The sequence below is a fragment of the Sciurus carolinensis genome, chromosome 6 (assembly GCF_902686445.1).
Source record: "Sciurus carolinensis chromosome 6, mSciCar1.2, whole genome shotgun sequence".
In the NCBI taxonomy this organism is placed as follows: domain Eukaryota; kingdom Metazoa; phylum Chordata; class Mammalia; order Rodentia; family Sciuridae; genus Sciurus; species Sciurus carolinensis.
Window position 1 is genome coordinate 58,563,059 of NC_062218.1, and position 18,096 is coordinate 58,581,154.

The 18,096-nt window shown below is 39.2% G+C and overlaps 1 protein-coding gene across 1 annotated transcript; it reads right to left on the reverse strand.

Annotated features, from left to right (window-relative positions):
• Positions 1 to 2,382: 2,382 nt before the first annotated feature.
• LOC124986322 (mediator of RNA polymerase II transcription subunit 28-like) lies at positions 2,383 to 2,793 on the reverse strand. Its single transcript, XM_047554742.1, has one exon. The coding sequence runs from the start codon at positions 2,791 to 2,793 to the stop codon at positions 2,383 to 2,385; it is 411 nt and encodes a 136-aa protein (XP_047410698.1).
• Positions 2,794 to 18,096: the final 15,303 nt, after the last annotated feature.

The following is an 18,096-nucleotide window of genomic DNA, read 5'->3' on the forward strand; positions in this document are numbered from 1 at the left end:
AGCCATCAGACAGGTGCGTCATACTTCTCCAGTTTCAGTGTGTTCATTTACAAGAACATCATCACATCCATAAGAATTCATAAAAAGTTTTTGCTCATCTACAACCTTAGAAATTTTATATTATTGTACCCTAGATTAAATTTATATTTGGTTAAATTTTTGATTAGCAAAATTGTCAGCTCATTAAGCCTCTAATATTAAGGAGTACCATAAACTGGTTCACAAAGATAACCGTGCTCTCCACTCCCTCTGTAACAAGTGCTGGTTGGCACCTGTGGGAGGCCAAGTTCCCCAGGCAGGATGCTATACTGCCTGGACATGACCTTGAACTTTTGTTCTCCTCTATTGAGCTGTAGGTTCAGCAAAGATTCTGCTGGGTTTGCTGCCAAATCTGTTTATGTTAGTTCTCTTTTTCACAACTGCATAATCTGATTAATATACTTCTATGACAAAATACAGGAGGTAAAAAGATTGTGTTCATAAAAATATAAATTGAGTCTTTTGGAAAAATAAATTTTATAAATGTATGAGGTTTGAGGGAAGGCAATTATTTTAATGAAATGTTATTATTTTACAGATAACTTCTCAATTAATATAAAGAAAGGACAAGAATGTGTCTATTCACTAATTCAAAATATTTTCACTAAACACCACGAAGAACAGTTTCTGATCTTTTCACCAAAAATGTCTCCTTTATTGAAAAACAGTTTATATAAGTCTTTAATCAAGAATCTAAAGCTGCCAATCAGAGTTTCTAATTATCATGAGATGACAGGTTAAACTTTACAATGTGAGTAAAAATAACTATCAAAAAAGACTTAGCCTAGTCCAGATTCAGTGGTGCACACCTGTAATCCCAGCAACCTGGGAGGCTGAGACAGGAGGATCACAAGTTTGAGGCCAGCCTCAGCAACTACGTGAGACCCTATGGCAACTTAGTGAGACCCTGTCTCAAAATAAAAATAAAAAGGGTTATTCCTGATGTGGCTCAGTGGTCATGCACCCCTGGGTTAAATTCCCATTACAGAAAAGATAAGAAAGAAAGAAAAAAGGAAAAGAAAAAAAAAAAAAGAAAAGAAAAGAAGAGATGCTTTAATTTATACATTCCAACTGAGGGAATCTGCTGACCTCACTGGTAATCACAAGTTAAAGGTCCACATGACAAATACCACTCACATGACAAACAAAAACCAGCAATAAGTATCATATATAAAGCGAGTGCAAAGTATGATATAAAATACATGGTGTCCTGTATTCAAAGAGAACAATGCATGAGGGGAGGGATCTTCAATGGTGGAGAGAACAAACGAACAAAGACACTGAGCCACAGACCTACTGACTATTGAGAAGACAGTGGAGTGCTGTACCAGGTGAAGAGATGTAATCTAATAAGAGGCAAAATACCTTCCCCAAGGCAGAGACTGCCACGCTCTCTGTGGAGGTTTAGTAGCTGAGGCTCACTCTGCAGTCACCCTCCACTCTGAGACCCCAGTCCCTTGGAATCAAGTCCATGAGCAAGAATCTTCCTTAATGTAAACTGACTCGTCTCCAAAGAGTAAAACAAAACAAAATTCAAAAGTAAAAGAATCAGAGTAAGCTCTGACCCTTCATACCTCACTTGTGTCCCGGCGGTCATGCTAGTGAGACAGGGTCCACTTTGTCACTCAGGCTGATTCATTACTGGCAGGCATAAGAACACTCAGCACATCATGCTTCTCATAAATGTCCCCTCAAAAACAGTAAACACCACACAAAATGTAAACTTTCCCCAAGTAAAATGCAGCATCAACTTAAGAATCTACTATATATACTAATCTAGCATATGTTAACCCTTTTCCAACCCATTTACAAATACCTGCACTCTGCAATGCTCTGGAAGTACTACAAATATTGCATTAGATTCCTCTTCTTGAAGTAGTTCAAGATTTTGAAACAACAAATTTGTATATTTTTCTACACTACCATGGATGGGTAGTTATCACAAAAGGTCTACAATGAAACTCTTTCCATTTTTTCCTTCAGATCATAACAAACCATAAAAAGTCAGACAAAAATGAAAAAAAAATTTTAAACAAGGAAGAATCTGTGTCATCATACCAACAGTCTAAACTTTGTTACAGACCAAACAAAAATAACTTACCTCACCATGGCTATGGGTATTTAATAAAGTACCCAAGTAATTAACAGCTCCTAAATATAGGGGGAAAACTTTAGGTTAAAAATAACAACAAACTAACACCAACTCATTCTCTAGCAACAGATCTTTTAAAGTGTCCCGTCCACACAGGGATGTTTGGCAAAGCTGTCTGCAGGGCCGACCTTGTAGGCCAGACTCCTCTCAGGTCTGTTTCCAAGGTGCAGGGATGCTGGCAGACACCTGCGCTAGGTAAGCCAAGGAGCCCTGAGGTACTGCAGAGACTTTTTGTTCTGCATGTGAGTGTCCTGCTGCCTAGGGCTCAGCTTTCTAAAGTGCTTCTGCACCAGAGTGTCTTTCCTCTGCAATTCATTTCTTGGTTTGGAGACATCCTCCTCCATAACTTGCTCGGGTTTCAGGACAGACAACAGCAGCCTTTGAATTTCTTCCTTATAGGTGCCATTGACGTTATCCTGATTCACAGAGAAGCAAAACAAACTTGAACGATGACTCCAACTCGTCCACCATGGTACTGTTAGAAGTTCTCGGTCACCAGGTGCTGCCTGAAGTAGCAAGGCGTGGCCCTGGAAACCCAGTGGGAGTCGGGGGACCCAGGTGTCTGACCAGAGAACATACTGCCCAGTGGGTGGAGCCGCCATGTCTAGATGAGAAGGTGATTGGGAAAGAACTCTAGAAGAGTTTTACACTCACTTTTTCTTTTTTCTTTTCTTCTCTTTTTTCCCTTTTTTTTCCTTCTTTCTTTTTTCCACAAGAGTCTTTAAATCCTCACTGAACTTTAAAGATGAAACTGAAACTGGGAATATAAAGAAAACATTATGGGGCTAGTTTATGCATGAAAATTATGCAGAGCCAGCTTTAGCTGATTTGTGCTCAAAGACTTTAGTTCCACAAAGAAATATGGGTAATAAATATACATTGATAGCCCATTCCTGTGGTCCAGCCTACCTCACAGAAAACTCAGAATTGGGCTGACCACACTATGAATCAGGGCTATTCTGGAACCCTTCATGGCTTCCAGACCATGCCCTAAGTCATATGTACTCTCCAGCCATTTGAGAAAGAGAAAATTCAGACAATTCTGAGTTTCTTCCAACCCACCTGACTTGATCTTGCTCCTGGGCAATGTATTCTTAGAATATAGACCAAAACCTATTAAGCTAAAATACATTACTTTGGCTTTGTTCTGAAATATTCTGCAGAGATTTTTCTCTGAAACACTTTAAAATAAATGACAGTTCCTCACTTATGCTCCACCAACTATTACCTAGGGTTGAGAAGAAACATAATAGAACTTTTCAGAGTTTTCTTCCAGGAACCCCCCCAATCCCACCCCCCCACATTGCTGAATAAAATGTAATAAATGACGTGGTAAAAACAAAAAACAAGTCGCACCTGATCATATCCCACATACTGGCTATACTTGCTGAGTTTCATAGTTTTGGACATTTTTCACAATCATGAAAAATCTTTTTTTTTTCTTTTTCAATGGAGGAAATAAACTTTTAAACTTGAGAGAGGTGGATGGTACCAATCAAATACTTCTTGAGCCTACTACATATATTCATTCATTGACTGCATGAATATTTATGGAATGCACTCTGTGACATCACCATGGTAGAGAGGCCCTGTCTGGAGATGCAGCCACATACAGTAGGACATAACTCCGCTGTCATGGGATCTACTGGGAAGGGCAGACTTACATCAAAGAGTGGCAATGATTATGTCTGAGATGAATCATCCATCTCCCTAGTATTATAGTTGCTTGTGGTGAGGGCATGGTTCTTAGTGATTTTTTTGACTTTTATGAGGGAGATGGGGGTATATAAACGATTTTATCTCCTGCCATTTGAGGAAGTTGAGAAAGATAAATAAAAGAGGTAAAAGATTAAATTGTTTGCATATTTAATAGTAACTTGGACTTAGAAGGCAAAGAGGTTAAAACCTCTTTTAGAGGTTTAGAGGTCAAATGAGAATTAAAGGTAAATATGTATTTATGTGATGCATGCTTTCCTGGGTATCCAACAATTTGGTAGGAGAGACTGAAATCAGAAACAATTTTACCACTTACATTAATGTTAACACAACACTACTGCCAAGAGCACATCCCTTTCTCTCCTTCCCAGAGCCCACTTGTTTTGCCTCTTGCCCGTGTCTTGTCAGACAACATTTTCCAGGCTTTGCACTCCCACGGAGCATCAACAGAAATAAAAGCATGTACTCAGCAACTACAATTAGTTAGTCGCAGAGACTGTGCAAATCCATTCACCTCCCCATGTAGACCGACATTACGTGTCCGTGATATCAGAGAAAAGGCAAATAGGAACCCAAACGCCACAGCTGTCCCTAAATCAGGACAATTCTTAGGTGTCCTGTGACGGTCTTAGGGAGAGTTTTCAGAACCCCGACACTTGCACAGAGGTTGTTATTCACAGATCAATGAAGACACACCTTGCTGTGGTGTGCTCTGCACTCTGGCAACCAGTGTGGTCCTTTAGAAAAGAGGTACAGGATCCCCCAGGAAGCCTGACTTCTGGAGTCAATGCTGCTGCTGTCTTGAGGCTTCTAAGTCTCAGCTTTTCTGCCAAATGAAGACAGTAATGTCCATCTTCTTACCTCCTGGCACATAAACGAAAATGAAATGAGACAATATATCAAAGTGTTCTTCTTTCAAATTGTAAGGCATGATGCCTATAGAGACTGTTGACATTAACATTGTTGAATATCAAAGAGGTTTTTAAATACAAAATTAGGCAACTGTGTTGGAGTTCATTATGCGAGATTATACTGTACAACTCTGCACTGCTGGAGAGGTTATCTGGCACTCAAAGAAGTATTGTCAGAAGCTGGTGGAGTCAAATCCACTGGCAAATCTACAGTGTCAGGAGAGGATAACACAAGAACTGATAGAATCATGGGATGGCCTGAGTAGCTGGTATAGGCAAGTCCAGAGGCCCATAGGAGAGGAAGGGAAAGCTCTGCCAAATGAAATGCACTAACAAGCCCAGAGTCAGCTGTCAGGTGAAACAACTCTCTCCCAACCATGTTGCCAGAGTGATCACAGGTTGCCAAACCACAGGACAGCTATGACCTTGTCACTTCCCTAGCTCATCTGACACTCTCAACTATTTAATAAAAATAATTGCTGGAAATGACCCAAAAGTCCATCAACTAATAAGCAGATGAATAAAATGTGGCACATTCCTACAAGTAATATTATTCCATCATAAAAAGGAACAGAGCGTTGATATATACTACAATCTGGATGAACCTTGAAAACACATGCTAAGTCAAAGAACCAGTCACAAAATGCCACACATTGTGTGATTCCATCTGCATGAATTATCCAGAGCAGGCAAATATATAGAGGCATAAAGATCAGTGGCCACCTAATGCTGGGGAACTAGGGGATATGGGGAGTAACTACTAATGGGGAGGTGATGAAAATGTTATTAAAATTAATTGTGGTGATGGTTGGACATATTTATGAATACACTAAAAACTGAATTGTTTAAATGGGTGAGTTGTATGGTATGTGCAAACAAGCTCCATGACACTGTTCTTTTTAAGTCATGTTCCCCCCTGACCTTCCTAACGTTGGCATCACCAGCTGAGCTGAAGAGCACCACAGCATTAAATTGCCCTTTCTCAGCAAAGCTCCTACTAAGAGATGAGAAGAAGCTGGGACAAGACTGTCCATTCAGGGACAGGGCTCAGAGATCTTACCACAGGCCCTTGCTGGAAATTCTTAGATTAGATTTCCTCAAGGCACTTTGAGTAGTCTGCCTCCTTTCAAGTCTCCATTACATTAAAGCAATTTGGGTATTTTGATTCATCTGTTTTCTTTTGTGGCTTACTCAGAATCAGACTAAGAAGCAAAGTCTTTTAAAACCCATGATCATTTAAAGGCTGTCGGTTTAGGTTAGAGCCTACCTTGGTCCCCACTGGCAACCACTAGCTGACATTTCTGTACAAATGCATAGTTATCACCTTTGCTCTTACATATGCCAGATGATTAGTGTCCCTTTTACCCAAGATAGGTCATTCCTATTATTCTATATGGGCTCTTTTCTTTCTCAGCTCTTATCTCAGTTTTGTGAGAGTGTTGGCTTGTATCTTCCACCTCCTCTATTAGCCTGCAAGTGTTACTAGCACAGTGTAGCGATCCTGATGGTGAAGTTTACCAACCTGGCCCAGACACCTGGCATGGAGCCTGACATAGACAAGATGTCTGTAAACGTTTGTTGAAGGAATGATAGGACCCTTGGTGTGCTGCTTTGGAGGTGTGCCAGGATCTAGACTGCCTTATTTCTGTTAAGTAATATTTCATATTCAAAATATTTGAGTTCTTCCACCTATCTCCTGAAACTCAATTTGTAGTGAACATACAGTTTCCCCTAAGCATCCCCACTTTGGGGGGATCACTCCTCTTCTATGTGGTCTACAAGGGGTTGGCCATTTGACCCCACACCTGGTCAACTGTATGGCCTGGGGTTATTTCTGGCCACTTTCATTAGTTCAAGTTTAGACACATGACCGAAACTAGGCCAATCAGCATCATCCTGAAACATCCCCACCAGCACTTTCAGGAGAAATGTGCTGGAACAGCCTTTCTCAGAATCAGCCTGACGACTGAATAACAGTCCATTTGAAGGGTTGGCCTATGTCTTCTAGGATGGTTAGCAGCATTCCCAATAGATGGCAGTAACAAGCCCTACTGTCACAACCAAAACTGTTTCCAAAAATTGCCAAAAATCCCTTGGGGTTGCAATATTAATCTCAGTTAAGAACCACTGCTGTAAGATGTGTCTGTGAAGACAAAATTAGCTGGATTCACCTGCGTATGTGTTCCCTGGGGTTCCCTGAAGGAAGCTTCCCTGGAGAAGCCATCTGCAGCAGGAGAGGGAAGGACAACAGAAAAAGAGAAAAGAAAGCTGAGAGGTGGCACAAGAGAGACCTACTGACATCTTTTAAATTTCATTTGAACTTGATTTTGGGGATTATCAGCAACTAAAGTGAACTCTTGACATATACGTCCATATATAACTATCTTCTCTGGAGCCACATATAACCCTGGTTTCTCTTACAGAAGCCACATTGCCTATTCAAACCAAAGAAGACAAGGTGTTCAAAAAAATCACATGATCAGGAATAAACAAAGGCCCAGAATCAGGTTCCTGCTCATCTATGGAGACACTGTATACAACTTTGGTATTCTTTATATCTATTTTCATACAGAGTGGGACCCAAAGTAACTATCATCCAAGAATGGCTGAAAGATAATGTATAGTTTTCTAACACTGTTTTAACAAATTACCACCAACTTTGTGGCTTAAAACAACAGAAGCCTGTTCTCTCACAGTTCTGAAGACCACAGACCTGAAATCTAGGTGTCAGCAGGATTGGTTCTTCCTCAAGGCTCTGAGGATCAATTGGGTCCATTCTTCTTTCTTAGCTCCCAGTGGTTTTGCAGCAATCCTTGGCATTCCTTAGCTTGTAACTGCATCATTCCATCTCTCCTTCCATCACTGCATACCCTTTTTTCCTACGTGCCCATGTCTTTAGGAGTCCTTCCTCATAAGAATATCAGTCACTGGATTATGATTTACCCTAATCTAGTATGACTTCTTAACTAATTATATCTGCAAAGACTCTTGTTTCCAAATAAGATCATATTCTGAGGTTCCAGGTGGATGTGAATTTTGAAGGGATGCTATTTAACCCTTTACAGAAGGAAAACAACACCTTATATTTGTAGAGAGCTTTATGGTTTTTTTGAAGCTCCCCTTTCTTCCTCTCCACCTTCCCCAGGTGCTAGGGATCAAACCCATGGCCTCATGCATGCCAGGCAAGTGCTATACTACTAAACCACAGCCACGGCCCTTCAAAATACTTTTTTAAATTTTTTAATTTGTAAATGGACACAGTACCTTTATTTTATTTATTTATTTTTATGTGCCACTGAGGATTGAACCCAGTGCCTCACACATGCCAGGCAAGTGCTGTACCACTGAGCCACAACCACAACCCCTTCAAAATATTTTTAAGAGAAGAGACAGGGCAGACAGTCATGCAAGTCAACTTTTCTCAAGGATGACCTGAAGATGAGCGAAGAACACTAAGCTCCACAGAGTGAGCTAAAGAATCACTTAATTTTTCCAGCTAGTAGACAAGACAAGCTGGATTGTCTATAATCAGACCACTGTCCTCCTCTTCTGTACTCAAATTTTATCTGTAGCCTCAGTTCAGAGATCTAAATGCTGGTTATATTATTTCAAGAGTCATCTGAATTTCCATTTGGAATTCTATCCAAAGCAATATGATACCAAGTCAGCCAAAGGAGCTGCTATTTATTCTTCTATTTTATTTTGCAACCCAGTATGCATTTCTTAATGCATGTATTAGTCAAACTGCTTACTAATCAGGCTGCTTTGCCCCAAAGGATAAGAACAAGGACTCCAGCAGAGTGCTGGCAGCCAAAAGCTTGACATTTGAGGGCTATTATATATCAAGGCCTTTGTTCTCATGTGATCACTACCAATGGCTCCTGGATGGAAGCAAAGGAGAAAATAGAAAGTAACTTTGTTTTGTCTCATGGCCAAATCCTGAGGTTAAAAAAAAAAAAAAATCCAATATCACTGGAGACTCCCAGAACATTCAAGAGTCCTTTAAAATAAAAGAACTCATTACTTCATGGTCACAGTATCATATGGCAGGACTAGAGTCTACACCGGAGGTAAAAACAATGCTCCAATGACATGTTTTGAAGCAGGGTCATGCTTACTTCCAGTTTTCATTGATAGTTATTTGAATGATTGAATTATCTACAGTCATTCTTGCTTGTCAGTAAGAAATAGGACTTGAATCTCTCTTGTAAAAGTGAACTCTGTGTACTCTGTATTTACTATCAGGATCTAGCCAACTCAAGAATTTAATGGAGTAATAATTCTCACCAAGATCTACTGTCCTGGAGTAACGGTTATTCATCATAGTAAGACTATAAATAGCACTAGAGGGAGGATTTACTAAAGTTGATTCTTACATCTCACATTAGTTTTCTCTGTGTCTATGTCTGCCTAGGGGTAGGGTGACAGATTGTACTGTGTTTTCCCAGCATCCAGTCCCAGAGATGATGACTTAAATTTGGGAGGGGGCATAAAGTCAAATCATTAAATTGTGCAGATAGATGAATCTTTTTGTTGGGATTTGGGGCTCCACTTCTTACATGTACAGAGAAAAATTTTGTTCTTGGTATTGTGGACAGAGAACTGTCCATCCTCATAGTTCTGATCCATAGGCACCATAGGACCCCCAGAGTTGCTGGACTATATCTTAGCCCTAAGCCCACTCACAGCCTCTCTTTTTCAAGACTATGGTCTTTACAACCCCTGATTCCAAGTGATTCAAATCCGAAGTATCTTATGGGCTTCCTCCAGTCAGTCATCTGGCATTCTCCTTGTCTCTCAAAGACCTGTTGACAGCAAATGAAATAACCTATTCAAAAGAAATGATATTTTAATAGGGAGAAATTTAATCTCTGCGTCCGTAAAAACAAAAAGTCTCTCTCTCTTTAACTTTCTGAAAACATATTGGAATAGTATCAAAAACTAAGATGTGAAGAGCACAGATTTGGTCTTGAGATAAGATGTGCAATACATTCTTTAAATACAAGCTTACATAAACCTCTTTAGCCATTCACCCAGGGGTTTTTATGCCATAAGTATGCCTTTCTTTTTTTTTTTTTTTTTATTTTTTTTTTTACATTTACATAGGGTAATGATGTTTATTTTATTTTTCCCCTCCCCAACCCCTCCCACCCCTCTTTTCCCTCTACACAGTCCTTCTTTCCTTCATTCTTGCCGCTCTCCTTAGCCTAACTCTAAACCTACCCCTAAACCTAATGCTAACCCCTCCCACCCCCCATTATATGTCCTCATCCGCTTATCAGCGAGATCATTCGACCTTTAGTTTTTTGAGATTGGCTTATCTCACTTAGCATGATATTCTCCAATTTCGACCATTTGCCTACAAATGCCATAATTTTATCATTCTTCATTGCGGAGTAATATTCCATTGTATAAATATGCCACAGTTTCTTTATCCATTCATCAATTGAAGGGCATCTAGGTTGGTTCCACAACCTGGCTATGGTGAATTGAGCAGCAATGAACATTGATGTGGCTGTATCTCTGTAGTATGCTGATTTTAAGTCCTTTGGGTATAGGCCAAGGAGTGGGATAGCTGGGTCAAATGGTGTTTCCATTCCAAGCTTTCTGAGGAATCTCCACACTGCTTTCCAGATTGGCTGCACTAATTTGCAACCCCACCAGCAATGTATGAGTGTTCCTTTTTCACCACATCCTCGCCAACACCTATTGTTGCTTGTATTCTTGATAATCGCCATTCTAATTGGGGTGAGATGAAATCTTAGGGTAGTTTTGATTTGCATTTCCCTTATTACTAGGGATGTTGAACATTTTTTCATATATCTGGTGATTACTTGTACATCTTCTTCTGTGAAGTGTCTGTTCATTTCCTTAGCCCATTTGTTGATTGGATTATTTGTATTCTTCGTGTAGAGTTTTTTGAGTTCTTTATAGATTCTGGAAATTAGCGCTCTATCTGAGGTATGGTTGGCAAAGATATTCTCCCACTCTGTAGGCTTTCTCTTCAAATTTCTGATAGTTTCCTTTGCTGAGAGAAAGTTTTTAAGTTTGAATCTATCCCAGTTGTTGATTCTTGCTTTTATTTCTTGTGCTATGGGAGTCCTGTTAAGGAAATCTGATCCTGAGCCAACAAGTTGAAGATTTGGACCTATTTTTTCTTCTATAAGATGCAGGGTCTCTGGTCTGATTTCGAGGTCCTTGATCCATTTTGAGTTGAGTTTTGTGTAGGGTGAGAGATAGGGGTTTAATTTCATTCTATTGCATATGGTTTTCCAGTTTTCCCAGCACCATTTGTTGAAGAGGCTATCTTTTCTCCATTGCATATTATTGGAACCTTTGTCTAGTATGAGAAAATTGTATTTATTTAGGTTTGTGTCCATGTCCTCTATTCTGTACCATTGATCTACCTGTCTATTTTGGTACCAATACCATGCCGTTTTTGTTACTATTGCTTTGTAGTAGAGTTGAAGATCTGGTATTGCAATACCCCCTGCTTCGCTCTTGCTACTGAGGATTGCTTTAGCTATTCTAGGTTTTTTATTCTTCCAGATGAATTTCATAATTGCTTGCTCTATTTCTGCAAGGTACATCATTGGGATTTTAATTGGAATTGCATTGAATCTGTATAGCACTTTAGGTAGTATAGCCATTTTGACGATATTAATTCTGCCTATCCAGGAACATGGGAGATCTTTCCATCTTCTAAGGTTTTCTTTAATTTCTTTCTTTAGTGTTCTGTAGTTCTCATTGTAGAGGTCTTTCACCTCTTTTGTGAGATTGATTCCCAAGTATTTTATTTTTTTCGATGCTATTGTGAATGGGGTAGTTTTCCTAATTTCTCTTTCTGAAGATTCATCACTTATGTATAAAAATGCATTGGATTTATGAGCATTGATCTTGTAACCTGCTACTTTACTGAATTTACTTATGAGTTCTGAAAGTTTTCTGGTGGAATTTCCAGGTTCCTCTAAATATATAATCATGTCATCAGCGAACAGGGATAGTTTGAGTTCTTCTTTTCCTATTCGTATCCCTTTAATTTCTTTCGTTTGTCTGATTGCTCTGGCTAGAGTCTCAAGGACGATGTTGAATAGAAGCGGTGAAAGAGGGCATCCCTGCCTTGTTCCAGTTTTTAGGGGGAACGCTTTCAGTTTTTCACCATTTAGAATGATATTAGCCATGGACTTAGCGTAGATTGCCTTTATAATGTTTAGGAATGTTCCCACTACCCCAATTTTTTCTAGTGTTTTGAGCATGAAGGGATGCTGTATTTTATCAAATGCTTTTTCTGCATCTATTGAAATAATCATGTGATTCTTAACTTTAAGTCTGTTGATATGGTGAATGACATTTATTGATTTCCGAATGTTGAACCAACCTTGCATCCCTGGGATAAAACACACTTGATCGTGGTGCACTATCTTTTTAATATATATTTGTATGCGATTTGCTAAAATTTTGTTGAGAATTTTTGCATCGATATTCATTAAGGATATTGGTCTGAAATTTTCTTTCCTTGATGTGTCTCTGTCTGGTTTAGGTATCAGGGTGAGATTGGCTTCATAGAACGAGTTTGGTAGGGTTCCCTCCTCTTCTATTTCATGGAATAGTTTGAGAAGTATTGGAATGAGCTCTTCTTTAAAGGTTTTGTAGAACTCGGCTGAGAACGCATCTGGTCCTGGACTTTTCTTTGTTGGTAGGCTTTTGATGACCTCTTCTATTTCATTGCTTGAAATTGGTTTATTTAAGTTGTGTATGTCCTCCTCGTTCAGTTTAGGTAGTTCATATGTCTCTAGAAATTTGTTGATGTCTTCGAGGTTTTCTGTTTTGTTGGAGTATAGATTTTCGAAATAGCTTCTAATTATGTTTTGTATTTCACTCGTATCTGTTGTGATGTTTCCTTGTTCACTCCGAATTTTAGTAATTTGAGTTTTCTCCCTCTTTCTCTTTGTTAGTGTGGCTAAGGGTTTATCAATTTTATTTATTTTTTCAAAGAACCAACTATTTATTTTGTTAATTTTTCCAATTGTTTCTTTTGTTTCGATTTCGTTGATTTCGGCTCTGATTTTAACTATTTCCTGTCTTCTACTACTTTTGGTATTGGTCTGCTCTTCTTTTTCTAGTGCTTTGAGCTGTAGTGTTAAGTTGTTTATTTGTTGATTTCTACTTCTTTTTTTGAATGCACCCCATGAAATAAATCTTCCTCTAAGTACTGCTTTCATAGTGTCCCAGAGATTTTGATATGATGTGTCTTTGTTCTCGTTTACTTCTAAGAATTTTTTTATTTCCCTCCTGATGTCTTCTGTTATCCATTCATCATATAATAGTGTATTATTTAGTCTCCAGGTATTGGAGAAGTTTCTGTTTTTTATTTTGTCATTTATTTCTAATTTCAATCCATTATGATCTGATAGAGTACAAGGTAGTATCTCTATCTTCTTGTATTTGCTAACAGTAGCTTTGTGGCATAAAATATAGTCTATTTTAGAGAAGGATCCATGTGCTGCTGAGAAGAAAGTGTATTCGTTCTTTGTTGGATGGTATATTCTATATATGTCAGTTAAGTCTAAATTGCTGATTGTGTTGTTGAGATCTATAGTTTCTTTATTCAATTTTTGTTTGGACGATCCATCCAGTGGTGAGAGAGGTGTGTTAAAATCGCCTAGTATTATTGTGTTGTGGTCTATTTGAATTCTGTAATTGAGAAGGATTTGTTTGACGTACGTGGATGAGCCAATGTTCGGGGCATAGATATTTATGATTGTTATGTCTTGCTGATTTATGCTTCCCTTAAGCAGCATGTAATGTCCTTCTTTATCCCTTCTGATTAGTTTTGGTTTGAAGTCCACATTATCTGAGATGAGGATGGATACTCCAGCTTTTTTGCTGTGTCCGTGTGCATGGTATGTTTTTCCCCATCCTTTCACCTTTAGTCTATGGGTGTCTCTTTCTATGAGGTGAGTCTCTTGCAGGCAGCATATTGTTGGATTTTTCTTTTTAATCCAATCTGCCAGTCTGTGTCTTTTGATTGATGAATTCAGGCCATTAACATTCAGGGTTATTATTGTGATATGATTTGTATTCCCAGTCAATTGACTCATATTTGTTTTTGACATGATTTGGTTTCTCCTTTATTTGGCTATTCCTTTAGGCTAGCGCCTCCTGTTGCTGATTTGCATCGTTGTTTTTCATGTCTTCCTCATGGAATATTTTGCTGAGAATGTTCTGTAATGCTGGCTTTCTTTTTGTAAATTCCTTTAGCTTTTGTTTATCATGGAAGGATCTTATTTCATCGTCAAATTTGAAGGTAAGTTTTGCTGGGTATAAGATTCTTGGTTGGCATCCGTTTTATTTCAGGGCTTGGTATATGTTGTTCCAGGCCCTTCTAGCTTTTAGGGTCTGGATTGAAAAATCTGCTGATATTCTTATTGGTTTCCCCCTGAATGTAATTTGGTTCTTTTCTCTCACGGCCTTTAAAATTCTGTCTTTATTTTGTATGTTAGGTATTTTCATAATAATGTGCCTTGGTGTGGGTCTGTTGTAATTTTGTATGTTTGGAGTTCTATAAGCCTCTTGTACTTGGTTTTCCATTTCATTCTTCAGATTTGGGAAATTTTCTGATATTATTTCATTGAATAGATTGTTCATTCCTTTGGTTTGTTTCTCTGTGCCCTCCTCAATCCCAATAATTCTTAAATTTGGCCTTTTCATGATATCCCATAATTCTTGTAGATTCTGTTCATGATTTCTTACCATCTTTTCTGTTTGTCCAACTTTGCTTTCAAGATTAAATAATTTGTCTTCAATGTCTGAGGTTCTGTCTTCCAGGTGTTCTATCCTATTGGTTATGCTTTCTATGGAGTTTTTAACTTGGTTTATTGTTTCCTTCATTTCAAGGATTTCAGTTTGGTTTTTTTTTCAGTATCTCTAACTCTTTATTGAAATGATCTCTTGCTTCCCGTATTTGGTCTTTTAACTGTTGATTGGTGCGATCATTTAATGCCTGCATTTGCTCTTTCATCTCCTCCTTCAATGCCTGCATTTGCTCTTTCATCTCCTCATTAGCTTCCCTGATCGTTTTAATTACATACATTCTGAACTCCCTTTCTGACATTTCTTCTGCTGTGCTGTCATTGGGTTTTATTGATGTAGTATCTAGGTTTGTTTGGGACATTTTCTTCCCTTGTTTTCTCATATTGGTCAGCTGTCAGTGGGACCCTGAGATATTGCAGTTTTCCGCTACTGGCTTATAGTGTCCCGGTAGATTTCCAGTGTATCACCTCCCAGCCTTCAGTAGCCTGATGTCTTGGAGGAATCTGATAAAGCAGCTCATCCGAAGAAAACTGCCCCTAGCCCCCTACTGGTTCCACGGTTTGGAACTGGCTCTGTGCGGAAATGCTCTCACTGTGGGCCTGCACCGTGCAGCTGGCCGTGAGGGAAGAGCCCACTGCCGGAGTGTGGAAGGCTACCTTGGGAAGACTCTAGCTGCCCTGCCCAGCTCCAATAAGCCACCTCTATCTGGGCCTGCCACCCGGGCCGAGCTTTACCCAGTGAGCAGACTCACCTGTGGCTCTATTTCAGTCCGAGTCTCTCAATGCCTCCCCTTCTTAACTCCTGGATTCTGGAGCGACTAGGGGTGCAGTCTCCCTCTAGGCCGCCATCTTGGATCGCCCCGTGAAGAGAGCCTGCAGCCAGAGTGGGCAGAGCCGCCTGAAGAGGTCTCTGGCTGCCCTGCCCTAATCCCAGAGGCTGCTTGCTGATCGCGGCTCTCCGCTGGTTCGTTGCCGGAGTACGCTGCGCTGCAGGGGCTCCGGGACTCGGAGCTTGTTCTGGTCAGAAAGGCTCTCACTAGCGGGCCAGTTCCGTTCCAAGAACCTGGAGAAGCTGGCTGTGTGGGCGGGGCCCACCGCCGGAGTGCGCAGGGCTGCCTGTGAATGACTCTAGCTGCCCTGCCCAGCTCCGATAAGCCACCTCTATCTGGGCCTGCCACCCAGGCCGAGCTTTACCCAGTGGGCAGACTCACCCGTGGCTCTATTTCAGTCCGAGTCTCTCAATGCCTCCCCTTCTTAACTCCAGGGTTCTGGAGCGACTGGGGGTGCAGTCTCCCTCTAGGCCGCCATCTTGGATCGCCTGAGTATGCCTTTCATAACACTGTGCCGATCCATGACTCTTATTTTTCTTTTCAATAAAAGAGGAATATAAGTAAAAAATAAGATTGAAAACAAAACTTATATCTCAAACAGAATTCTGAAGATAGAATTGCTAATTCTGCTATTTGAATAATATGTAATTGCTAATAATTTGGATTATGAGGAAACAGAAACTTCTAAAAAAAACAGAAAATGAGTCAACAATTTACAAAGTTCAATTCTGAAGGGAACATTTAATGAATAATTTTTTTTTTTTTTTTTTTTTTTTTTTTTTTTTTTTTTTTTTTTTTGCCGTACTGGGGATCAAACTCAGGGCCTTATGCTTGCGAGGCAAGCACTCTGCCAGCTGAGCTATCTCCCCAGCCCTAATGAATAATTTTTTAATTCTGAAAGAAATTGGGTTGACATGAGCTCATTTACTAAAGTCTAAACTGTGAGAACAAGGAGTATCACGTCCTACATTCTTGGTGGTTCCCAAGTGCATGAAAGTCTTTAACACAAATGTGCAGGCTGAAATTCTAAACAGATTTAGTGGAGTTAAGCTTTAAATGAGTATGAAAGGTACTGAGATTTCTGCGATGGAATGGAAGAAAAGTTAGGGCTGGCTAGGAGGAAGTGTGGATCTTACTTATTTTGAGAATTAGATATAAAATGACTTTATTATTAGCCTAGACAAAACCTGTGAAGAATAAATCATGAATTCAACTCAACAAAATATGTGATAATCTTCTCTTCTTCTAAAAAATGGCTTTGGGTGATACTTCAGACTCCTCCACATAACACTCAAGGTTCCTATTATTGATTTCTTGTGTAATCTTGGAGAGTTGATCCTGATGGATCTCAGTTTTGCGTGTACACAAAATAAAAGATTGGGGACTTCTAAGGGCCCTTTGAACCCTGGAATGCTATGTTCATATTCTTGAAATAGTAGAACAATGATGGATATTGGAATCAGAGAAATCAATGCAGAATTTGAAATCCAGTCCTGTTCTAAAGAACAGGAATAGCTTTTTTTTTTTAAAGTTGTTTAATTTTGAGCATGATATAAGTACATTGAACTTAAATTTAACACAATTATAAAATTAAAATTATGAGGATCCATCTCACATGGTTTTGTGGTGCTTGGTTCTAACATATAAAACACCTAGTTCAGTGCCTGGTACCCAATACACAGTCATATGAGTCATCCAGTATCCCTCTCTGGCTTTCTTTACATTCCCGATAAAACCTATTATATCCTATATAAATGCCTCTTTTCATCACACAAACACTGTAATCATTTTGTTAACCATATTTTCATTTTTTAACTTTAAGCAAATCCCAGAACAAATTCCCAGAAAATTATGAACCAGTTTCATAATGTCAGAGATATGAAGGAGAAAGAAGACTCTAAAATTTTGCACCAGGAACCATGACTTTTCTGTGGTGGTGACAAACTGCACTGAAAATATATTTCACAGTTTGGAAATCATCAGAGGCAAAATAGATCATTAGATCCCTGGGGGAAGCATTTCAACTCCAAAGAGTGAGAAATAAATGAAAAGAATAACTATGACAAATAGCCAAATCCAAGGGTCCATTTCAAATGGATGGAAGCACAAAAAGTGAAAGAAAGAAGGGATGATAGCTCATCCAGACTTTTTGTAGTATAGATAGAGAAATTGCAAGCCCAGTCTCTTCTCTCAGTCTCACACAACACCTTCCATGTAAACAGAGTAGCTTGATTTCCTATACACGTGGCTATAAGATTCCTCAGGTCAGTGAGTGCTGCCCACTTGTTCAATAAGAGACCCAGATTACTGTTTTGAGAGCAAGTGGTTAAGAACTAGATGATTACCAATAGACTATATACAGTGTATGTGTTTGTGTGTATTGCTGCATGCACAGAATACACAAGTATATAACACATAAGATAACAGCTCTATCTTTACACGAGGATAGATCCAAATAGGAACCTTGAAGCTATTACAACAAAAATTAATGTTTTATGGAAAAATTCACGTGCTCCAGAAATCAAGACAGAGCCCACTCAAGCTCAAATGATCCAGAAAAGATCACCTGCTCCACAATATTTTGTTCTCAAATGTACAATTCAAATAACAGTTATGCTCTGATGCCTTTTTCCAAT

Coding starts and splice junctions, on each gene's coding strand:
- LOC124986322 (XM_047554742.1), bottom strand. CDS start 2,793: ATGGCGGCTCCACCCACTGGGCAGTATGTTCTCTGGTCAGACACCTGG.